Here is a 23,482-nt window from a genome sequence, read left to right as displayed (position 1 = left end):
GATCTCAAAAATGGAAAATGGATCGGGCATGGGGTAGGCCTCATCATGGGCCGGGCTAGGGCTGGCCCTACCCTAATATTTAGGGCTTAGGGTAGGGCCGGGCCGGGCTTTGACTAAGTCAACAGAACTTAGGGCCGGGCCGGGCCGGGCCGGGGCCTCAAAATGCAAACCCTTACCCGCCCTTCAGGCCCATTCTGCAAGGGCCAAAAGGGCCGGGCCGGGCCAGCCTTTCCGAATAGGGTCGGGCCGGGCTTTTGTCTAACTCACATAAAATCAAATTTTGGCAACTAAAAAAAAAAAACATATCCCACAAATAATTTCAGAACCTGAGTACTATAATATTTCAGAACCTGAGTTTATACAAATAATTACAAATCCCACAACCCACAAAAACTCAAGTCTCAAACTAACAACATTCTCAGTTCCTCAGTCTCACTGAATAATTGCACTGAGGTACTAAGCCACTAAGGCTACAAAAACTACAAAAACTGATTTGATACAAGAACTGATCAAGTCCTCATCAATTCCCAAAAATGTTGTAATGTTTGATACAAAAATTGTATCAATTCCCAAAAAGTTGCAAAGGTTTGCTATTTGCACAATCAAGTCTTCACCACAATCAAGTCTTCACCAAATAAAGAACCTGCACAAAAACATATAAATAATTTAGAAAGTGGATAAAAATTTGGGAATCTGTGAAAAATTTGCCCGTTGCTTTCTAAGTTTATATAAACTCTAAACTATCAATTACTCAAATACCAAACGTCCAAACACATAACATCACCGACATCAGTACATCACCAAGACACCAAGGGAATGAGAGATTACCTCACTGAGTGGATAAGCCCGACGTCACCATTTTTTTTAGCTCTGAGCCTCTGAGGAGATCACCAGTTTAGTGCTTGATCAAGGAAGCACTGTGAGATTGAGAGAGAGAGACAGAGAGATTCAGACAGATATTCAAACCCAAAAGGCCAGAACAAACAAAAATCAACAACGAGGTCCTCACCTTCTGCGTCGGTGGTGGATGCATGACGAAGACTTGGAACGAAGTCCAACGACCACACCTTCTGCGTCAACGTCGATCTGAGGATCTGAGGAGGAACAAGTCTCGATCTGAGCCTCTGAGGCGTAACAACTCTCGATCTCTGAGGCGGAACAACTCTCGATCTGAGGAGCAACAAGTCTCGATGACTCGATCTGAGCCTCTGAGGCGTAACAACTCTCGATCTCACGCGGAACAACTCTCGATCTGAGGAGCAACCAGTCTCGATCTGCGGCGGAACAAGTCTCGATCTGAGGCGGAACAAATCTTGATCTGCGGCGGAGAAGATAGATCAACTGGTCTGGACTCTGAAGAAGAGTAGTCGCAAGTCTCTGCTGGTCCAAAACGGCCGGATGTGGCGGCTGGCGGCGGAGAAGTAGAGGTTTGAGACGGAGAGTTTGAGAGAGAGTCTGTGAGAGTGTGAGAGAGGCGCTCGATGTGGATGAGTGATGAGTGATGAGTGATGAGTGATGAGTCGATACTTCGGTAGTGGGATAGGTTAGGTTAGGATTTTGGCATTTTGCTAGTGAGGTGAGTTGGACTTCGACAGTTCGACAGGTCGATTTGGGTTGGGCCTTAGACTTAAGAGACCCATTTTGTGACAGATTGTATCTCTTTCACAGTTTGACAGATTCAATTATATTTGATATAGTTCTATACTTCTATAGTTTTTATACACATGTAAAATATTGTAATAGAAAATAATAAAAATATAATATTAATTTTTAGGGCCGGGTTAGGGCCGGGCCGGGCCTAGCCCTAACGGGCTCAATCGGGCCGGGCCGTAGGGTAGGGCCGGGTTTCATTTGTATAACCCATACCCTACCCTATTTTAGAAAGGGTCGGGCCGGCCCGCCCTAATGGAAGGGCCGGGCCGGGCCGGGCGGGCTTAGGGCGGGCTTTGGGCCCAAGGGCCATATGATGAGGCCTAGCATGGGGTGTGCGGCGCTGTTCTCTCTAGGGTGAGGACGTGAGGTGTATATATATGGCTGGGATCATAATTGTGGCAGGGAGAGAACGGGTAAGATGATAAGAAGTGGTTGAGGTGGCAGCATATGAGTTGCCAAAGAGAGAAAATAAATTAAATGAATTAAATGAGAATTGAAAGAGGATCACGATCACGTGCAGCCATGTAGGTGGAGCAGCCCATCTTTTGAATGATTAATTAGTCAATTAATCAACTAATTAAGCTGCACTTCTTCCTTTCTAATTTTCCTTCTTTCATTATTTTCTTTTCTTTTTTTCTCTCATCTTAGCTAGCTGCACAGCACGTGCATGATTGAAGGATGATGGCTGAATTTGATTGATTAATCAAAGGTTTGGTTAATTAATCAAATAATTGATTAACTAAAACCAATTTTCTTCTTCTTCTCTTCCATTTTCTTTCCTCCTTTTTCTTCCATTTTCTTCTCTTCTTCTTTTGCTTTTTCCCCGAGCTCAAACCAATGATTTTTTTTCTTCTTCACATATTTGCTTGCATCGACCCGTTGACCATTGTTAACTTTTCGTCCGTTAGTCGATAATTTCAATTAGCTCCAATTTTGCCTCGTTTTACTCCAAAATTCTCAACTCCGCTTATTTTCTACAAAGTAAATAAAAATGGATTAATTACATATTAATTGACATGGGGATTTACTTATTTATAGTGTTTTAGATATAATTACACGCATATAAATGTGTATAATCACACCCCCACACTTGAACTTTGCTTGTCCCCAAGCAAACTAAATGTAAATTAATCTGAAAATCTAAACTCACAAACATAAAGATAGTGTAGTATTAGCCTTTCCAACCATAACCCTCGGAGAACTAATTATGTATATGACCATGAAGTAGACGAAGCACAACATAAGATTTTTGAATTTGTAAGGCAATTAAGATGCACATGTGAGAAATGCTCAAGTATATGCATGTGTTGACCATGTGTCAAATCAATCCACCACAATCAAATAGGCACATAGAAGACCCGATATAACCCGCTAAACTCACATAGGTTCACTAAATATTACCGCTCAAGTGTTTAGGGGCTATATGTGTTTCACTCAAAAGCAATTTCACAACACGCGCCGCCATATGCTTGCTCTTCGATCTCATCTCCGCTAGGTAACCCACAACATTCAAGATTAAGAGGTCTTTTATTTGGTTGTAATGGGGCTAAGGGTGAGTGGCTATAAGAAATGAAGGATAAGGAAATACAAAATCCATAGAAATCGATGAAGCAACTCTCTCTTGTAGAGATTTATGACTTTGCTTTCAAATGCTAACTCACTCACTCTATTCCCAATGTACAACCCACACTATACTACGTAATTTTTTTTTTTTTTTTTTTTTCACACAACTTACTTTTTTTTCTACTTTTCTTTTCCTTGAACTTTCTTTCTATTTTTTTTTTGTTTTTTTGTTTTTTTTTTTTGTTTTTTTTTTTCTGGAACTTTCTTTTCTAAACACACACTCACCCCCACACTTATTCTTTTGTAACCTCACACTTTTGACTTTTTTTCTTTTCTTTTGAAGCACTCAACATAAAGTCGTTCTCTCGAATCGCTTCACCAACTACCATGGAAGGGTAGGATAAAAGTGTATAGGCTAGGTAGGAATTTGTGGTGCGAATGAACAAAAAGGCTAACAATATATACATAGGCTCAAAGTGGCAATCTAGTGGTAAATATCTTTGGGCACATGCTTCTTTGGCCATGGTGTTATTAACCTAAAATGCCTCAATCCTTTCTATCCCATCGCAAGCTAAAAGTAGCCTCGAGAGGTCTCAAGCAAGTTCTAGATACGCAATGTCATGAAATTGTACACACATGAAAGAATAAGTGAATGAACAATGCATACACTATAGACATTAGGCTCAAAAGCTCACGAATAAGGCATGCAAGTTAATCGAATAATCTATATGCTTCTCTAACTATGATGAACGAACCTAACCATAGGCTATGTGCACACATATAGTCAAGCATAGATCACATATACACTCAATTACAAAACAAATTCATTGTCCTATATCATGCTCAATCTATCCACAATCACAACACGTTAAGTCCATGGCTCGTCATTGGGGTTGGAAAAAGGCATTAACCACAAAAATATAATTACATAAAGCTAATCTAATTATTATTATTTTTTTTTTTTTAGTGACGAAAATAGGGCACCCGAGCCCTCACTCCCACACTTAAAACCAACATTGTCCTCAATGTTGTAAAGTGAGCTCGAAAGCTAAAATCCGTGTCGGATTTAGGCATGAGAGTGAAGTCCGGGCGAAGGCACAAAAATTAACTACGAAAATGAAAATCTAAATGCGGAGAAAAGATACGGAAAACCCCCTTTGTAGACCTCCATTGCTCACGACCCTTGGAGAAGACCAATATGAGACACCAACCTCAAGGCAAAAGGCCCAAAAGGCCTTGACTTCCTTAGCGTATGCTCCATAATAGATCTAGGTGCTCATGTAAAGATCAACTCCATTGAGAAAGATATAATATGTCCAAAGAGCAATGCGTCACAAATAGGCCACCAAAGAATAAGGACAAGGTCCTCCATTAAACTCGTGGTCTTAATCCCATCAACTCACAACCCAAAATCATCCTCAATGACCTCCACACAAGAATTGTAGCTCAAAATATCTCCTTATTCTCCACACCTCAAACACCTCCCAACCTCCCAAAAAGATGGCTAAATAGCCTTATTGATGCAAAATGAACAAGAAAGAACATCATAAGTAATGCTAGGGTTGCCTCCCTAGCGAGCGCTTTGTTTAAGGACTTCATTGCCGGTCCATAGAGTTTTTCATTATTTAAGAAGCATCATCGAGGTAAGTCACCTCATGATGAGAATCGAAAGTGGAGTCATGATATGGTTTAAGCCGGTGCCCATTAACCTTGAAAGTTCTCCCATCATTCAAATTTCTTACTTCAATAGCACCATGAGGGAACACTTCCACTATTTCATAGGGTCCACTCCACCTTGACTTCAATTTACCGGGAAAGAGACGAAGTTTAGAGTTGTATAGGAGAACCTTTTGTTTGGGCTCAAAGGCCTTCTTCACCAATTTTCGATCATGTAGCTCCTTTGTCTTCTCCTTAAACAATTTGGCACTTTCATATGCCTCTTCCCGTATTTCCTCTAACTCACAAAGGTCAAGTTTCCGCTTGTCACCACTAGCTTCCAAGTCAAAATTCAAAAATTTGATAGCCCACCAAGCTTTGTACTCAAGCTCAACCGGAAGATGACAATTCTTTCCATAGCATAAGCGAAAGGGAGACATGCCAATAGGAGTCTTATATGCGGTCCGATAGGCCCATAAAGCATCATCAAGCTTAATAGCCCAATCCTTTCTAGAAGAGTTGACCGTCTTTTCTAAAATTCTCTTAATCTCCCTATTTGACACCTCCACTTGACCGGAGGTTTGTGGGTGGTAAGGTGTGGCAACCTTATGCTTGACCCCATATTTCCTCAACAAAGCATCAAAAGTCCGGTTGATAAAATGTGTGCCACCATCACTAATAATAATCCTAGGAGTCCCGAATCGAGAGAAAATATGCTCTTTCAAGAACTTGGTGACTACCTTAGAATCATTCTTTCGTGTGGCCTTGCCTTCAACCCACTTCGAAACATAATCAACCGCGACTATGATATACTCATTCCCATGAGATTTTGGAAACAGTCCCATAAAGTCTATGCCCCAACAATCAAAAATCTCAACCTCCATAATGTTAGTGAGAGGCATTTGGTCCTTGGAGGATATATTCCCGGTCCTCTGGCATCTATCATATTGAAGCACAAAAGAATGACAGTCTCGAAACAAAGTAGGCCAAAAGAAACCGGCCTGAAGGATCTTGAAAGCTGTCCTCTTCCCACAAAAATGTCCTCCACATAGAGATGAGTGACACAATGAAATAATCTCAGGGGCCTCCCATTGAGGAATACAACGTCTAATCACCTGGTCTTTACCCACCTTCCACAAGTACGGGTCATCCCAAATATATGACCGAGCATCTCTAAGAAACTTCTTCCTGGCCTGTGCATCATAGTTATCCGGAATGAAAGTACAATTGCTAGCCCAATAGTTCACAAAGTCTACAAACCAAGGCATCTTAGTGTCTACATGAAATAAGTACTCATCGGGAAAATGCTCAGTCAATGGTATATCAGAAGAGTCTCTACCAAACTCAAGTCTAGACAAATGATCTGCAATGGTGTCCAGTGGTTGAGGTGGCAGCATATGAGTGGCCAAAGAGAGAAAATAAATTAAATGAATTAAATGAGAATTGAAAGAGGATCACGTCACGTGCAGCCATGTAGGTGGAGCAGCCCATCTTTTGAATGATTAATTAGTCAATTAATCAACTAATTAAGCTGCACTTCTTCCTTTCTAATTTTCCTTCTTTCATTATTTTCTTTTATTTTTTTTCTCTCATCTTAGCTAGCTGCACAACACGTGCATGATTGAAGGATGATGGCTGACTTTGATTGATTAATCAAAGGTTTGGTTAATTAATCAAATAATTGATTAACTAAAACCAATTTTCTTCTTCTTCTCTTCCATTTTCTTTCCTCCTTTTTCTTCCATTTTCTTCTCTTCTTCTTTTGCTTTTTCCCCGAGCTCAAACCAATGATTTTTTTTCTTCTTCACATATTTGCTTGCATCGACCCGTTGACCATTGTTGACTTTTCGTCCGTTAGTCGATAATTTCAATTAGCTCCAATTTTGCCTCATTTTCCTCCAAAATTCTCAACTCCGCTTATTTTCTACAAAGTAAATAAAAATGGATTAATTACATATTAATTGACATGGGGATTTACTTATTTATAGTGTTTTAGATATAATTACACGCATATAAATGTCTATAATCAAGCAGCCAGCCATTTGATGGGCCAAGTGAGGTGCCAAGTGATGGGGCAAGGAATGTCAACAGGGTTGGGTCAACAAATTTGAATAGTGATGGGCCAAGAGTACAAAGACCAAGTGTAGGAATTCGGATTAGAGAGCCACAGCCAAGTGATGGTCAGCCAAGGCAAGCTCCTACTTCTAAGGCTACCAAGGACAAAGGCAAGCAGAAGGTTGTTCAGCAACCAAAAAGAAAAGTGGGGAGGCCTAGGCAGGAGCTGAAGAGGACCTATAATACTAGAAGTGGTGGTGAGAGTTCAAGTGCTGCAGCTGCTCAACAGTATAGTTCGGAGAGCGATGATTCGGATGATCCAGAGTATGAAGACTTCGTCGGCTCAGACTATGACTTAGATGATCAGGAAGACGAGGAGCTGTTTCAGAACAATGTTGATGGGGACATTAATAAGGTGCCAGAATACGAAGAGATGGGGTTCGGTGGCGATATATCAGATGATGGTGATGATTCTGATGGAATGCAGAGTGTTCATGATATAGATGATGAGGGAGAGGATACTGGACCTTTTAGGGTAAAAGGAAAGAAGAGATTCTCGGGTTGGCCAGAGTTTAATGCAAAGAGAGATATGAAGAATCCCAAGTTTCAACTTGGAATGATTTTCTCCAACTCTGACGTCTTCAAGCATGCAGTGAGGAAGCATGCAGTGTTGACCAAGAAAGAGCTTCGATTCCAAAGAAACACAAAGCATAACGTTTTGGTCAGGTGCAAGACTAGCCCAGGTTGCCCTTTTTGGTTATATGCCAGCAGCCCGAATGAGAATTCTCCTACAGTGCAAATTAGGACATACAGACCTACACACCAATGTTCTTCAGTTGCGAAGAGAGTCTATCATTGCCATGCCCCTTTTTTAGCAGAAGAGTATAAAGACCAATTCATGGCAGATGGTAAATGGTCTAGAGAGGGTATCCAAAATGCAGGTAACAGGGATTTTGGTATGGATGTGGGATACCATATGTGCAATAGGGCTAAGGCTAGGGCTTTGAAGCAGGCACAAGGAAGTATTGAGGAGCAATATAATATGTTGGAAAGTTATGCACATGAATTGAAGAAGAGAAATCCAGGGACATCAGTTTGGATTCAAACTGAGCTGGATGGTGAAACAACAAGGTTTAAGAGAATCTACATTTGTTTTGCTGCTTTGAGAGAAGGATGGAAGGCTGGATGCAGACCCATCATAGGGTTGGATGGGTGTCATCTTAAAGGAGTGCACAAGGGTTAGTTACTTTCAGCAGTTGGCATAGATGGAAACAACGGGATTTATCCCATTGCTTGGGCCATAGTTGAGCAAGAAACCAGGGATTCATGGACTTGGTTTCTCACTTTTCTGAGAGAAGACTTGGAAATTCATCATTCTGTACACTATTCCTTTATATCAGATAAGCAGAAAGGCCTTGAACAGGCCATCAAGGTAAATTCAATATGACTTTCAATATGGTGTGTTTGTTGACATGTCAATGTTTGCCAACTAATGTTACCTTTTCGGTTGCAGGATCTTTTTCCTCACTCACACCACAGGCATTGTGTGAGGCATTTGCACAATAATTTCAAATCAGATGGCCACACTGGTCTGGAGTTAAAGCAAAGGCTGTGGGCTATTGCACGAGCAAGTACCATGACACAATACACAAAGGCTATGAATGATTTGGCAAAAGTTTCATTCACAGCTTGGCAATGGTGTAATGATAGGCCTGCTGTTCACTGGTCCAGGTCTCACTTTGATGAGATCTTGAAATGTGATGTTCTGTTGAACAATCACAGTGAATCCTTCAATAAGAGTATCCTTGATGCTAGGAAGAAGCCAATAATACCATGTTTGGAGGAAATAAGGGTTGCATGTATGGTTAGGCTAGGAAATAGAAGGAACTCTGCACCAAGATGGAGGTCAAAGGTAGGACCCAGAATAGAGAAATTGTTGAAGAAAAATGCAGAATGGGCCACTGAGTACAGGCCAGTAGAATCAAGTGAATGGAGATTTGAATTGCATGGTAGAGGTGTAGGCTGTCAAACTGGAGTGATTGCTCAACATTCAGTACAGTTGGATTTGCAGAGCTGCACATGTAGAAGGTGGGATTTGTCAGGAATCCCATGTGGACATGCAATAGCAGCTATCTACTCAAAGGGATGGTCTCCAGAAGATTTTGTATCTGAATGGTACACTGAGAAGAAATTTATGGAGGCATATGAGGTGATGCTGCAACCAATTGCTGGAGCTGCTGAATGGGAAGTTATAGAGAGACCCATAACACCACCACTTCACCAAAGGCAACCAGGAAGGCCCAGAACCAAGAGGACTAAGGAACCAGGTAATATTCCCATTTCTGATAGTTCAATTGCAGGTTAATGCATTAATTTTTTAAACCAAACTGATTGATTTTAAATGTAGGTGAAGAGCCACCAGCTCCTGGAATTGAAAAATTGCCAAGGAGCCATTATACTCAAGTGGAGTGTGGGATATGTGGAAAGAAAGGACATAACAAGAGAACTTGTGTGCGAAGAAATGAGGTACAATTTAGTGAATTGTATAAATTGTTGTGGGAGTCCAATTGTAGGGACCCCCAATTGTATGATTTAATTGCTAATGACCAATGAAACTGATTGTAGGGTGCCAATGAAAGAGTTGAACCACCTGTGGCAGAAGCTAATGTTGAAATGATGTGCTTGATCAACAGCAGCCTGCAGCTGAGGATCAAATGCCGACCCAGGGACTGAAAATTTCAATGTCAATGTGAACCTCAATGCCAATTTCACAGTCAATGCAGATGTTGAAGGTGAAGGTGATATATCTGTGATTTCTCAAGGCAACAACAATGTGGTGCAACCAAACAGCCAGGTAGGCCATGATTGTGTATGAGTTTTGAAGTTGTAAGTTTAAAACTTCATTTATTTTCATGTTTCAATGCTCATTCAATTGTGCATTACATTCCTAGGCTACTGAAATGTCACAGAGACAATCAGTTGGACCAGCTTCATCAGGCAAGAGGTACAAGATGCCGGCACGAAGGATCAAGCCAACGATAAGAAAATCAGCCCGGCTTGCTGCTGCATCTTCTCAAAGCAGTCAGACTGTTCAGGTTCCAAAAAGCCAGGTGCAAAGGAGACTCTGGAGACCTTGAAGGTTGTTGATAAGAAAACTATGTTTTGTGGTGAAACCAAAGTTAGGCATATTGGCATGTGAAACACTCTGTTATGATGGCATTTCTATCTTTTTTCCTTTTTTAGGGATTTAACTTTGAAATGCCATGCTTTTGATCACCTTTTGTGTAACAGATTGGTGTTTTCATTTTGAACAATGTCATTGCCATCAGTAATTATATATTGGTTTCACAGTTTAGAATGGAATTGTTTCACAGTTTTTATCATTTTATTTTCATCCCAAAATTCCTTTTTTTCCATGGTCAACAATACTGGAGTTGATTACACAAAGTAACACCAACTCTGTTTTTTTGGAGGGAAAATTAAATGGATTCATTAATCTGTACAAGAGATTCAAGTTTTGGAGGGAAACATGATGAGCTGGCAACGTCTCTGTACAATATAAAGCGGGAAAACATGAACGGACTGTTATACCCCTAAAAATATGCCACCTGGCATCCCCGTAACGGACAAGTTAACGTCATGTATTTAAATGTTGTCGGGATTTATAGTCCAGGTACCAAAGTGTAGTTAGTGTAAAGTAAGGCACGTTAATTCACAGTGACCTTTAGTTCAGGTACTATTCGAAAAATTCTCCCAAAAGAATAATGTAAATATAACAAGTCAGTTCACGAAATATTAAACTTGCATGACTATGTATGCTTATGTATGAGTACTTAGGTACATGCATGATGTGTATGATTATATATAAGAACTAAGTACATGCATGATATGTATGATTACATATAAGAAGCCAATATATATATATATATATATATATATATATATATATGAATCTGTAAATTTCCTAGCATTCATAGCAGCCTTTTGACCTTTTGAATCCCATCAATAACCTACACCCACTAAACCTCTCGTGACCCACCACCACTATGACGCTACAATCCAATTGCTTCCCCCGTTTGACAACCTTGGTCACTCTCCTCACCCCAGCACTCTCTCTTCAAACCCACCCTTAATCTTCTCGTTCTTCAATTTCCCAGAAGCACCTAGCTTTCTCAACTTATAAAATACTGTAACGAGGCTATACTGGAATTCTAATTAATCTAAGTACACACATGATCGATCAATTCATATCAGACTTAAAATTACTTAACTGAAGACTTTGTTTACCTTGATTATGATCTTTGGCTCCATCTCCATTCATTGTTGGAGAGAGAAACTCCAAACTTTGCAGTGAATACTTTGGGTGATGAGAAAAACGAATATACGACAGTATTAGAATTTTATTCCTTAGGGTTTCTTTAACGGCAGTAGCTAATGGAAGACATAACTTTTTTTGTTTTGTTTTTTTTTTTTTTTCAAGTTGGTTTTGTTTACTGTTGGTTAAATGCAGGGATAATTTAGCCTGATATGAGTTGGAAAAAAAATCCATGTGGGGAGTTTTAATTGGAGAGGTATACCATGTGGCAGTCCTACGTGGAACTACCGTAGGATAGAAAAATTTCTCCGAAAGATGGTCTTCTCTTGTCTTCGGCTTCTGAGGAAAATGATACTCAAGATTCATTTTTCTTATGATAAAGTAAACATCCTGTCATTATGAAGTGTTTGTAGAAAATCACTTACAACAGTAATCATACAGTTATCTCTTAGATAACAACTCCCTTCACAGTTCACTCTAATCTTCACTAATCATAATCACTTAAGCTAAGTATTGTAATTACACAACAACTTATATACTCAGCTTTAGCTTTGTGGCTAAGCAACTGTTCCGCTTGCAAGGACGGAGGATTGGAGGAATACGATGAGCCGCCTAAGTGCCTAGCTTGTAGCCCGACCGGTTATTATTATTTTTTTTTAATAAATAAACTTAATTAGCTTAAGCTCGCCTATATATATGGATCACAACCCGCAAGTTTTTGAAGTCAAAATCTAATGAATTAAGTTGCCCAATCAATAAGCTGATCATGTAATTAGGAAACAAAAAAGAATATGATCAGTGGCACACAAAGAAATTTATGTACATGGAGGCAAAAAAAAAAGGTTAAAGAAACAAATATGAACAAAACATAATTTTCAATGTTTCGATATTGATAATACTTTCAGTGAATACATATCCTAGCAAATAAAAGAACTATGAAAGTATGAATCAATATACTTTATTTTATTTCTATGTATTTGTCATAAAGTATACTCCCTACATTTCCTAGCAAAACAAAGATAATATTAGAAAATTAGTATGCATTAAGAGGAAAACCCACCAGCAAATACAATCTTTTTGTATAAAGACTAAGCAATAAATAGATTGAAAGAGAATTAAAATCAAGAAAAAATTTCGCAAACAGTACACCAAGTAAAGGCCACTAATAATTTTTATACATAAAGTTCCAAACCAAATATTTCGGTACACGAAATCTGAAACTCGATCCACTATCAGTACATGATGTCAATTTTTGACATCAAAATGTCCATTATGCCCTCAGTTCTTTTTTTTTTTAATAAATTTTTTTTTCTGTTATTTTTTTTTCCTTCGTTTTTTCTGTTATTTTTTTTTCCTTCGTTTTTATCTCTTTCTTCTTCCTTCTTCCGAGCTCACTCCCTCGCTTCCAACGCCGCCTTCCTCACCTCCACGCTCACTCCCTCACTTCCAACGCCGCCCTTGCCCTCCAATTGGTGAGATTTGTGGTCGTACAACTTATATTTGTAACTCAGCCAATATTTAGTCATGTGAAAAGAAAGAAAGAGATAAAAACGAAGAAAGAAAAAAAAATAACAGAAAAAAAAATTTATTAAAAAAAAAAAAAAACTGAGGGCATAATGGACATTTTGGTGTCAAAAATTGACGTTGTGTACTGATCGTGGGTCGAGTTTCAGATTTCGTGTACCGAAATGTTTGGTTTGGAACTTTATGTATAAGAATTATTAGTGGCCTTTACTTGGTGTACTGTTTGCGAAATTTTCCCTAAAATCAATATGTTATAAACTAGAGAACAAGAAAGAGATATAATAGAGAGACAAATTATATGAGGAGGTAGAAGTGTATCATTCATTCTCATTAGGTTCCTTTACACAGAAGTAAAGTTTACATCATAAGTACATAACTAATAAGTATTTACATAAACATACAGACAGACAGACAGACAAGCACACATATATATAAAGTATTTACAACACTTTCCATTAGATGTCCACCGATGAATGATATGGTGTTGGACGAGCTTAATGTTGTCTCATTAAAAACCTTGTCAGGTAATAAAAATCCAGTGAGATAAAAGCAACCTTGGTGGAAGGAGAAAAAAAGTGTTACGCGCATATGTCTTAGGTAGCATAATTTTGAATGCTCGTCTTAATGAGAATCTCTTCCTGATTGATGCAAGCTAGTTTAATCATATATGTGATAAAATACATATATCATGATTAGTGGATATGGTGTGTCGATCACAAAAGTGAGACCATATGTTTTTTGCATAAATAAGACTCATCATGAATTTAAATTCCTGCAAAGGTTAAAGTAATACTAATAAAACTATGATGTTCTCAATAAATCTTACCTCACATGATAAAAGTAAAACTAATTTTATATGCTCAAATTATAGATAAAGACATTAACAAAGAATAACAATATATGAGAACAACGATTGACACATTTACCGTTATAAAATATTTACAAGCATTGGAAGTTAAGTATGACATATTTAGTCATAAATATCAATTTATATATTTGATAATGTCACGTATGCTTTATAGTAGTTTTAGATAATTTCGCAAAAGTTATAATATGTTGCGACTAATATCGTGTTTGATTGTTCACATCACAATTAAATTCTTTGGTATTATTTTCATGGTGATGTGAGACATCTCAGTCTCTGTTTCCAATCTCTTTTATGGCGAGGGCCAGACTCTGAAGTTTGAACACAGCATGTTCACGTGAAAGTACTATTTCATAAATAATGCATTTTGAAAGTCAGAAATTGCTTGGAAGTTTCGGTAACCACATCTAGGAAGTAGGAAATTACCTGTCTTTCTTCGCCAAAGAAAAGGATAAGATGGAGGTGTTGGAAAATGGCGGGAACTTCATTAGAAAGTTAAAGACTGGAGGAACCATTGTAAAAGAAAAAGAGGAAATGATTGATCGAAACTTAGTGGAGCGTAGCGTGGGCACCATGTGATCTATTCAATTATGTGGCCATGTAGTCAAAAGCAATTTGAAGTTGATGTGAAATTCACAACCCCAGCTCTGACAAATGAGACCCCACTCTTCTATTCATTTACCCTTGTCAAATAATTTCACCCACTTTTTAACAAAATACTGCTCCACTGCAAGACCCCAATTGTCAGGGAAGATGATTTTCCATGAAAAACGTTGGCTACGTATCAAATCATTTACATGAAGCATTTACATCGACAGAGAGAAAAATGAGGTCTTCATTTGCTTTATTGGTCAATAGCGGTGAGAGTGAGAGGTGTTACCCGGATCCTTATATAAGGAAGTGTTATTCTCATTCGTAGTCTGCGCCGAGAACAGAAACCAGCAGCACTCTAAACTCTTTCAATGACTACCAAAATAGATCTTCCTTCTTCTTGTCCTCCTCCTCCATTCTAAACTCCTTCAATAATGACCACCAAAACAGATCTTTCTTCTTCTTCTTCATTTCCTAAATTGACATACGATGTGTTCCTCAGTTTCAGAGGTAAAGATACCCGCACAAATTTCACAGACCATCTCTATACCGCTCTCAATCAGAAAGGAATAAACACATTTAGAGATGATGAAGAACTTGAGAGAGGGGAATCAATTGGTCCAAATCTCTTGAAAGCAATTAAAGAATCAAGATATGTTATTGTGGTTTTTTCCCAAAATTACGCCGATTCTTCGTGGTGTTTGGATGAGCTTGCAAAGGTCGGTAAATGCATGAAAAAAAGGGGACAAAAAGTCCTTCCAGTGTTCTACCATGTTGATCCATCCGTGGTACGAAGACAAACAGGGGAGCACTTTGGGAAAGCATTTGAGAAGCATCAAAAGCGGCATCCAGACAAAGTGAAGGGCTGGAAAGACGCTCTTGCTGATGTAGGCAATCTCTCTGGATGGCATCTGAAAGATGGGTAAGCTTTCCATGTATCTATACTACAATTGATAATTTTTGGGATGAACCTTTTTTACTACGCCAGGTCGCCACTTGTGATTTCATATGTTTTAGTGGTTGAGATTCGTTAACCAAAAGCAGAGTTAGTCTGTATTACATCTGTCTCAAAAACTATAAATGCGTAGAACTAAATCCGTATTAAATTTCTAATTCTTCTAATTAGAATTTCAGAATGAAGAAATAGATTGGCATTATATAATGTTCCACTATCTTTATCTTCATCTAATTGTTACTTACTTGCTTTATATCTTATACACACAATATATGTAAGAATATTTCATTACTTTCTAGGTATGAATCCAAAGTCATTCAAGAAATTGTTGAAAAGATTTTCACCGAGTTAAATCAAATAATCCCAACACCTGAGGGTTTAGTTGGAATGGATTCTCACCTGAATGAAATGCTTTCGTACTTAGACATTGGGTGTCCTGATGTTCGTATCATAGGGATTTGTGGTATGGGTGGTATCGGTAAGACAACCATTGCAGATGTGGTTTTTAAAAGGGTACAGGCTCAGTTTGAAGGTTGCATCTTTCTTGAGAATGTTAGAGAGGAAATTGAAAAGCAAGGTGCAGTTCATTTACAAGAGAAACTTCTTTCGAATTTGCTGAAATGTAGTGTAAATTTACAGACCACTAAAATGGGAAAAGATACAATCAGGCATAGACTATGTACTAAAAAGGTTCTTCTCATTCTTGATGATGTGGATCAAGAAGAACAATTGGAAGCATTGTGCAATCGCACTTGGTTTGGTCCAGAGAGTAGAATCATCATAACTTGTAGAGATGAACATTTGCTCAGTATAGTTGAAGGAGACAAAGTATATAAGGTGAATCCATTAAGTGATGCTGAAGCTCTTCAGCTTTTCAGTATGAAAGCCTTCAAGAAAGACCAGCTGGTTGGAGAAGAAATTCTGAAGCTATCCAAAGAATTGTTAAAATATGCTAATGGCCTTCCACTAGCTATTGAAGTTTTGGGTGGTCTTGTTAAGGGTAGAGGGGTAGAGTTATGGTCAAGTGCATTGGAAAGACTTAAAGAAAATCCTGATAAAAAAATTATTAAAGTTCTCAAGGTTAGTTATGATGGATTAGAACCAAGGGAACAGAAAATTTTTTTGGACATTGCATGTTTCCTTAAAGGGGTGAGCATAGATCGTGTAAGAAGAATACTACAGGGTAGTAATGACTACTGTCCAGACTTTGATATAAAGGTTCTCCTGGACAAATCTATGGTAACGAAATTTGGAAAAAAATTGTGGATGCATGATTTGATACAAGAAATGGGTTGGGAAGTTGTTCGTCAAGAATATCCTAATAATCCTGAAAAACGTAGAAGATTGTGGCTTCCAGAGGAGATTTTCCATGTACTTGATCGGAGTAAGGTAATGAAACACCTGAGTCTGAAACTCATCTATTGTTTTATTTTTTTTTTAGTTTTTTATTATGGTCTATGTTGTGCAATAACTAGTTCTTTGCTCTTTGTTATCAGGCGACGAGTGCAGTTGAAAGCATATTCCTCCAATGTCCAATAGAAGACGATGTTGTTCACTCAATTGATACCTTCTCAAATATGGACAGATTGAGATTGCTCAAGATTTGGAAAGTGAAGTTTTCCGGAAACATCACATATCTTTCTAATGAGTTACAGTATCTTGATTGGCATGAGTGCCCTTTGGATTCCTTCCCATCAGACTTCCAACCGGATAAACTTGTTGAACTTCACATGTGTATTAGTAGCATCAAACAACTATGGAGGGGGAAAAAGGTAAGATCACAATTAATTTTATGCATGTTCATAAAGTTGATAGTTTAGATTCTAGTCTCATTTATTAGGAAAGATGTAGTGGCTTTTTTGAATTACTATATAAGGTCCCTGGTTGTCCTCAGTTACGCACATCCATAAAAATTAATATGGCATTCTCATACTAAGATTGGACATTATTCTCACGTCAACCTTTCTGTAATTCTACTAATTTCTGTAAATTGGAATCACAAATGATTGCGTAATAATTATTTTAAATCACATGATGATCATCTTTGAAATTATACCAGGGATGGAGCATGCTACGACATTTAGATCTGACTGGTTCACAATACTTGATGTCGACTCCAGACTTCACTGAGGTTCCTAATCTTGAAACGTTGGTGCTTCCATTATGTACAAGCTTGGTGAAGGTTCACCCGTCTCTTGGATTTCTGAAGAAACTTGTCTCTTTGAATATGACATTCTGCGTGTCTATTGAGAGCATTCCACCTTTCACTTCCTTGGAATGCCTTCAAATATTGAGGCTTTCATTCTGTTTGGGACTGAAGAAGTTTCCAGAAATTGAAGGAAATATGAAAAGCTTGCTGGAGCTTCATTTGGATGGGACCAGGATTGAGGAATTGCCTCCATCAATTGAACGCTTGACTGGCCTTACCATGTTGAATCTAGCATACTGTAATAAGCTTTTGCATCTTCCCAATACCATTGGGTGCTTGACATCTTTGAAAAGTCTCAATCTAACAAGTTGCTCCAAAATTCATGAGATACCTGAGAATCTGAATGGTATGAAATGTCTGGAGAGGCTTTGCATTGGTGGAACTTCCATAAGGAAGTTATCTTTCATTGTATGCATGAAGAATCTACAGTATCTATCCTGCCGAGGATGTACATGTCTAGTTTCAGAATCATTTAAAGTTCTGGCTTCGTTATCGAATTTGACAGAGCTAGACTTGAGTTGTTGCAATCTGATGGATGGAGCATTTCTCAATGATTTTGGCAGCCTAATCTCCTTGAGAGAGTTAGATTTAAGTGAAAATTGCTTTGTGCGATTACCTGAAAGTATCTCTCAAATCTCAAAGCTCGAGATTCTGCACTTGAATAATTGCAGACAGCTTCAATTGCTGCCCAAGAAGCTTCCGTTCCGTCTTCAACACGTGTATGCACATGATTGTACTTCACTGACGGATTACCCAAATCAAACCAGAGTATTGACTTCAATAGAGTCGGGAGTGACTACTATCAATTCCCTCCCTTCTTATGCACCTGGAGACCCGCAAGATTTCAGAACGTGGAGTTTTCCAACAGATGGCGGCGGATCTCCAGAGCTGCGATTGACACATGGGCACGCTGAGGGGAAACGAGTTGCTCGTATGTCACTACCAAATCCAGTGTATGGAACAGAAGTTGAAGTACGTCTCTCTCTCTCTCTCTCTCACACACACACACACATTTATAACAAAAACATGCTGTATATCTAATTATGTATCCCTGTATTATTCGTATCTAGCTGCCTACTTATAACGCTAGCTTTGTGTTTTACGTTGCAGCTGCTTCCACCTTCAAAATTGCTTTTTACCTTGCATCCTGAGAATGAAATTCCAGAGTGGTTCAGCACTACATCTACCAGAAATCCCATATCAATCCAGATACCTTCAAATTTGGCAGATGATAATACCTGGAAGGGAGTTGCAGCGTGTGCTGTTTTCTCAGTCAAAAGACGTAATACAACTACTCTCTCCGTTACTGAACCGGATCCTGAATTTTCCAAATACTTGTATCAAATCAGAATGGAAACTGATGCTTTCAGTCTAAAACCATATGCGATTGACTGGGAAGAACAACTCCGCCCCCTTGGATCAAGTCCTCATCTGCTAATGATTTTCTATTTACCTAGTTTGGCTTTTCCAGAGCAGGGGTTGAATCAATCAACTGTGGTGGCGGCTAATTTTGAAACCAACAACCCATTCATGGTGCACCAGAAATGTGGAATTCGTCTAGTCTATGAGCAAGATGACGGATGGTATTATAAAAAATTATGGCCTGGGATTGGTATGATTCATCTGAATAGAGATGAGGAAGACGATGCACCGGCCTCTGGCTGGCTTACTCAAGTGGATGGATGTGTGAAATGGTACAACGATTAAATTTTCTGATCCATATGCAACTGCTTTAAATGCTGCTGCTTTTGTATTAAAACTAATTCATACCATTACTTTCCTGTAAATACTTTGATCAAATTGTTCTTATGTGTGTGATTGCAGGGAGAAATTCATTTTGCACATCCAAGAAGAATCCACACTTGTGCTGAGAAATAAGATTGAGTCTGTTCTTCCTAGATACCTTGAGGTCGGTCTGTTTGTCTCTCTAGCTAGTATCTTTGAAATAAAAGAGGTTACTAATTAATTTCCGCATTTTCAATTCTTCCCAGGCATTAAACCATTATTCTGCAACGTATAAATTTAACCTCAGAGGAGGCCCAGCGTGGTTTAAGCATTGCTTTCGTTTCCTTGATACAATGCCAGCTGAGTGCTGGGGTTTGCGAACCGAGATTCCTCAGAATCTATACAAGAGCAAGAAGTGGATGGGATTTGCAATATACGCATCAACTGCAGAGAAAGTGCGGCATATACTAGAAGAAAACGAAGAGGTCAACTATCGTATTTATCTTCAACTCGGAATCGGTAAATCTTTTAAGAGGGTGTCCCGAGAACTTGAGCACTTCAAGTCATCATCAGAAGAACATCATCAACTTCTGATTTTTTACATACCGCGGGCAGAGATTCCCGAAGAGTTGTTCACTCCGACTTCATCAACAACTGAAATGCTCATTTCCTTCAGAGTCGACTCCCCTTATGTGAAGTTTCAAATAGGTGGGATGCGTGTTGTTTACCAGGAAGATATGCAAGAGTTTGCTCAGACAATTATCAAATGCATGGAAAGGGAAGATTCACTTGAATTTTACGATACGTTGGTGGTGAAAGATTTGATAGCGTTGATGCGATCGCAACGTTATCATTTAGAGCGGATTAGTGATGCAAAAGGACCGGATTTCAGAACCAGACAGGAGAAAAAGTTTGAACTGCTCTCTCAAAAATATAGAAATTGGGTTTGTCTCTCTCGCACAACATAACTTTTTTTCCCCTTTTTTTTTTCTTTTTCCTTTTTCTTAACGTTTGAACTTATTTTACAGGACTGGTCTGACCCTCGACCTGTTGTTTGCAACTTCTGGGGAGCTGAACTTTCCAAGTGGAAACGGTTCATGCATTTCAAGGAAGGCAACTCTGCAGAAATCCAACTGCCTGCCAATTTGTTCGATGATGCTAATTGGTTGGGGATTGTTGTATGTGCTTTTAATTTGGTGTCACCCAAAGAACCAAGCTTGAGGTCTAGCACTACTACTGATGCAGAGTATAATGTGCTTACCTGTCGTCTAGACTCTGGTGTTGCTTTGGACAGCTTACATGATCTCGTATTTCAGGAATGTTTCAATCTGTTGGAATATGCATTCAATAATACTTTGTTCCATTATCTACCGCACGGTGGTAAATGTTATAATGAGTCCTGGAGGCAACGCAAACTGGCGAGGGCAACTTTTTCGTCTTCCAGCTCATTCTTAGAAGTGTATAGTTGTGGCCTTCGTCTAGTATATAAGGAGGACGTTGAACTTCTTGTAGAGACACTGACCTCCTGCCATCTACCCTGAACGTTCCACCACAAGACTGCTGCACATGGAGGGCGTGTTGTTACTTGTGAGTGTCCTTTCATTTCATTTTGATTACTTCCTCATGAATTCATTGTGTTACTTGCATTAACTTTCTGATAAATATACTTCTCATTTAGCTTCGCAGAAGTACCGATATTTGCATCCAAAGGAGGCAAGGTCTGCAAGCAAGAGTTTCCTGCTAATTCCTTCGCTACAAGTTCCTAATTAAATAAGCAAATGAAACTTAGGTCTCCTAAAGTTTCATTTTAAGTAGTTTGTATTTTCTTACAATGTTCTTGTTTTCGACTGTGAGGTTTTTGGCTCTGTCCCTTTTGTACTTTCATTCCTGAATAAGCAAATGAAACGTAGGTCTCGAAAAGTTTCATTTTCAGTAACTTGTATTTTCTTATCATGTTTTTGTTTTTGATTGAGAGGTTTTCGGCTTCGTCCCCCTTTCTTTGTATTTCCATTCTTGAATAAGCTAATGAAAACTTAGGTCTCCCGAAGTTTCATTTTCAATACTTTTTATTTTAAGGAAACATGTCTACTCTTTTATTGATTAGTAGAATTATATAACGATTTACTCCAGGGAGTCATCACAAAAAGACATTACATAAGCAGATCAACTTTTTGGAAAAATCTATGAAGCTCATCTAAAAGCTAATCAACCCTGCTTATGAAAAAGACAGATGCATAAGCAGTGTGACTACTCGTGATGACATTTTTCAAAATTGAGAATCTGCCGACTTTCTATCCAGATGGACAAGAGTCGCAAGTCTTTCGGTCATCCAAAGTCCAAACCAAACTTAAATAATCTAAATTAACAAAATAAAAAGGGAAAATTTTGCAAACAGTACACCAACTAAATGCCACTAATAATTTCTATACATAAAGTTCCAAACCGAGCATTTTGGTACATGAGATTTGAAGCCCGACCCACTATATAGACACGGCGTTAATGACGCCGTTCATTTCAGTGCCACTTGGCCTAAATTGAGGGATAATTTGGTCTCTTCGGGTTTTTACTCTGGGCACCCGTCTCTCTTTCTCTGAAAAAGTAAAAATAGATCGCTGAGAAAAACAATTGCAATTTGAATGTTTGAATTTCAACTACCATGAAAATGACCAAAACCCATTAGTAAATACACAGACTGTGAAATGCATATGACAAGGCATTGCTAAGAGGTAGACCTCAATCTGTGTTCTAAGCTTTGAGAGAGAGAGAGAGAGAGAGAGAGAGAGAGAGAGAGAGAGAGAGAGAGAGAGAGAGAGAGAGAGAGAGAGAGAGAGAGAGAGAGAGAGAGAGAGAGAGAGAGAGAGAGAGAGAGAGAGAGAGAGAGAGAGACTATTTCAGATCAAGCAAACGAGAACCAAAAGAGGAGGAGGAGAAAATGGAGGCGGAGCCAATTACTGGGAGAATCCGGTGACGGGAATTCTGGAGATTCATCGATTTGGGTTCTTCGTTTTGGGGCTTTTCCATTTTGGAAATTTCGGGGTCTAAGAGAGAGTAAGAGTCGTGGGACTTCTGGAGGTGGCAGAGAGGTATGCCGCCGGCCTTCTGGTGGTGGCTCATCTCCGGCTTGGTGAGCTTCAGTTCGTGCCCATGGGGGCAAAGAGTGGTGGGTCTGTGGAATAAGAGAGTGAGTCAGAGTGAAGAGAGAGTCAGAGAGGAAACTGATGAAAGTACTAATTTCCGACGAATGAATAATGGCATAAGGGCTAACGGCGTCATTGACGTTATGTCTATATAATGAGTCGGGCTTCAGATCTCGTGTACCAAAATATTCGGTTTGAAACTTTATGTATAGAAATTATTAGTGGCCTTTAGTTGGTGTACTGTTTGTGAAATTTCCCCAAATAAAAATGCCAACCCAAAACTAGGCCCTAATAAACCACCAGCACAAGGTCTAGAACCCTAACAAGGTTTGAACCCCAAGCCCAGCAACAATTGATAAGGCTACCCAACCATTTGGGCACCACATCCACAACAATGTCGCTATGAGCCCTGAAAAATTTATCAAGTTAAGTAAAAATTATTCGGGAGTCATGTTACGATCTCAGAAATTAATAAAATGCTCAGGAATATTTTTTAAAATTTTTCATAAGATGAAATTCTCAATTTAAGGGTATATTAATTAAATAAGTGACACGACGAATTTTTAGAGAATTTTTCGTACACCCGTCACCCGAGTTAATTTTTACGAATTTAAGAAATTTAGAAAATGTTGAAAATATTTAAAGAAAAGGAAAATCGAAGTGGTGTGATCCTAGCCGTATATCTATCTACCGGTTGATATCAGCCCGAATACCCCTTTTGCACAGATGAAGGATTGAGATCGCATCAGAAGCTTGAGAAATCGCGACCCGACACTAAGACCTGTAACACCGCGACCCGACCCGGCCATATCTTCCTAATCCAGCGAATAAATGACGACGGAAGACTGGTGTTCAGTTCGTCTTCTTAGCGCTGACGTCTCTCTGAGATTAGATCGCCCAACCGACGACTCTCGGAAGAGAATCGAAGCCGGAAAGTTTCGGGTTTCCCGGCTGTTTTTCGTCTAAATTCCAGCGACTCCAGCCGTATTCGGTGATGCATGAGGTGAGAAAATTGATCTAAACTTCACGCTCTACACGTTGGTATACATAGTTTTCGATTTTGAATAAGTTTTGTACAAATTGGTTTTTGGGTGTTCACGACGGCGATTCTAGTGCTCTTGGTTCATTTCTGACGTCCTAGAAAAGGAATGGATGCCTGGTCGAGCTTAGTCCACCGAAGGAATGGAATTGGAGAATCCGGGAATTATTAATCAGATTGTGTTGAGAATGAGTT

General features: G+C 39.0%; 2 protein-coding genes and 1 long non-coding RNA gene across 4 annotated transcripts; 2 read left to right on the top strand and 1 right to left on the bottom strand.

Annotated features, from left to right (window-relative positions):
* Nucleotides 1-614: 614 nt before the first annotated feature.
* On the bottom strand, nucleotides 615-1,508 carry LOC133741757 (uncharacterized). The gene is made up of 3 exons (XR_009862103.1): nucleotides 1,010-1,508; nucleotides 829-917; nucleotides 615-643 (listed from the first exon to the last, which is right to left on the bottom strand). It is a non-coding gene; the product is annotated as an uncharacterized LOC133741757 (long non-coding RNA).
* Nucleotides 1,509-6,950: 5,442 nt separating this feature from the next.
* On the top strand, nucleotides 6,951-10,115 carry LOC133741880 (uncharacterized). The gene is made up of 4 exons (XM_062169594.1): nucleotides 6,951-9,254; nucleotides 9,335-9,453; nucleotides 9,553-9,781; nucleotides 9,879-10,115. The coding sequence occupies exons 1-3, from the start codon at nucleotides 8,420-8,422 to the stop codon at nucleotides 9,658-9,660; spliced, it is 1,062 nt and encodes a 353-aa protein (XP_062025578.1). The 5' UTR covers nucleotides 6,951-8,419; the 3' UTR covers nucleotides 9,661-9,781; nucleotides 9,879-10,115.
* Nucleotides 10,116-14,569: 4,454 nt separating this feature from the next.
* Nucleotides 14,570-21,165, top strand: LOC133741929 (TMV resistance protein N-like). Of its 2 annotated transcripts, none has more exons than XM_062169640.1 (9): nucleotides 14,570-15,144; nucleotides 15,477-16,566; nucleotides 16,674-16,949; nucleotides 17,237-18,358; nucleotides 18,497-19,080; nucleotides 19,211-19,295; nucleotides 19,378-20,055; nucleotides 20,140-20,698; nucleotides 20,790-21,165. In XM_062169640.1, the coding sequence occupies exons 1-8, from the start codon at nucleotides 14,657-14,659 to the stop codon at nucleotides 20,650-20,652; spliced, it is 4,836 nt and encodes a 1,611-aa protein (XP_062025624.1). In that variant the 5' UTR covers nucleotides 14,570-14,656; the 3' UTR covers nucleotides 20,653-20,698; nucleotides 20,790-21,165. The 2 variants fall into 2 exon arrangements, with proteins under 2 accessions (XP_062025624.1, XP_062025625.1); XM_062169641.1 differs by lacking the exon at nucleotides 20,790-21,165 and having other exon boundaries at nucleotides 20,140-20,333; nucleotides 20,428-20,681.
* Nucleotides 21,166-23,482: the final 2,317 nt, after the last annotated feature.

The sequence above is a fragment of the Rosa rugosa genome, chromosome 4, assembly GCF_958449725.1.
Source record: "Rosa rugosa chromosome 4, drRosRugo1.1, whole genome shotgun sequence".
NCBI lineage: Eukaryota > Viridiplantae > Streptophyta > Magnoliopsida > Rosales > Rosaceae > Rosa > Rosa rugosa.
The sequence above is the reverse complement of the archived record's forward strand: the minus strand, read 5'-3'. Positions and strand labels throughout refer to the sequence as shown.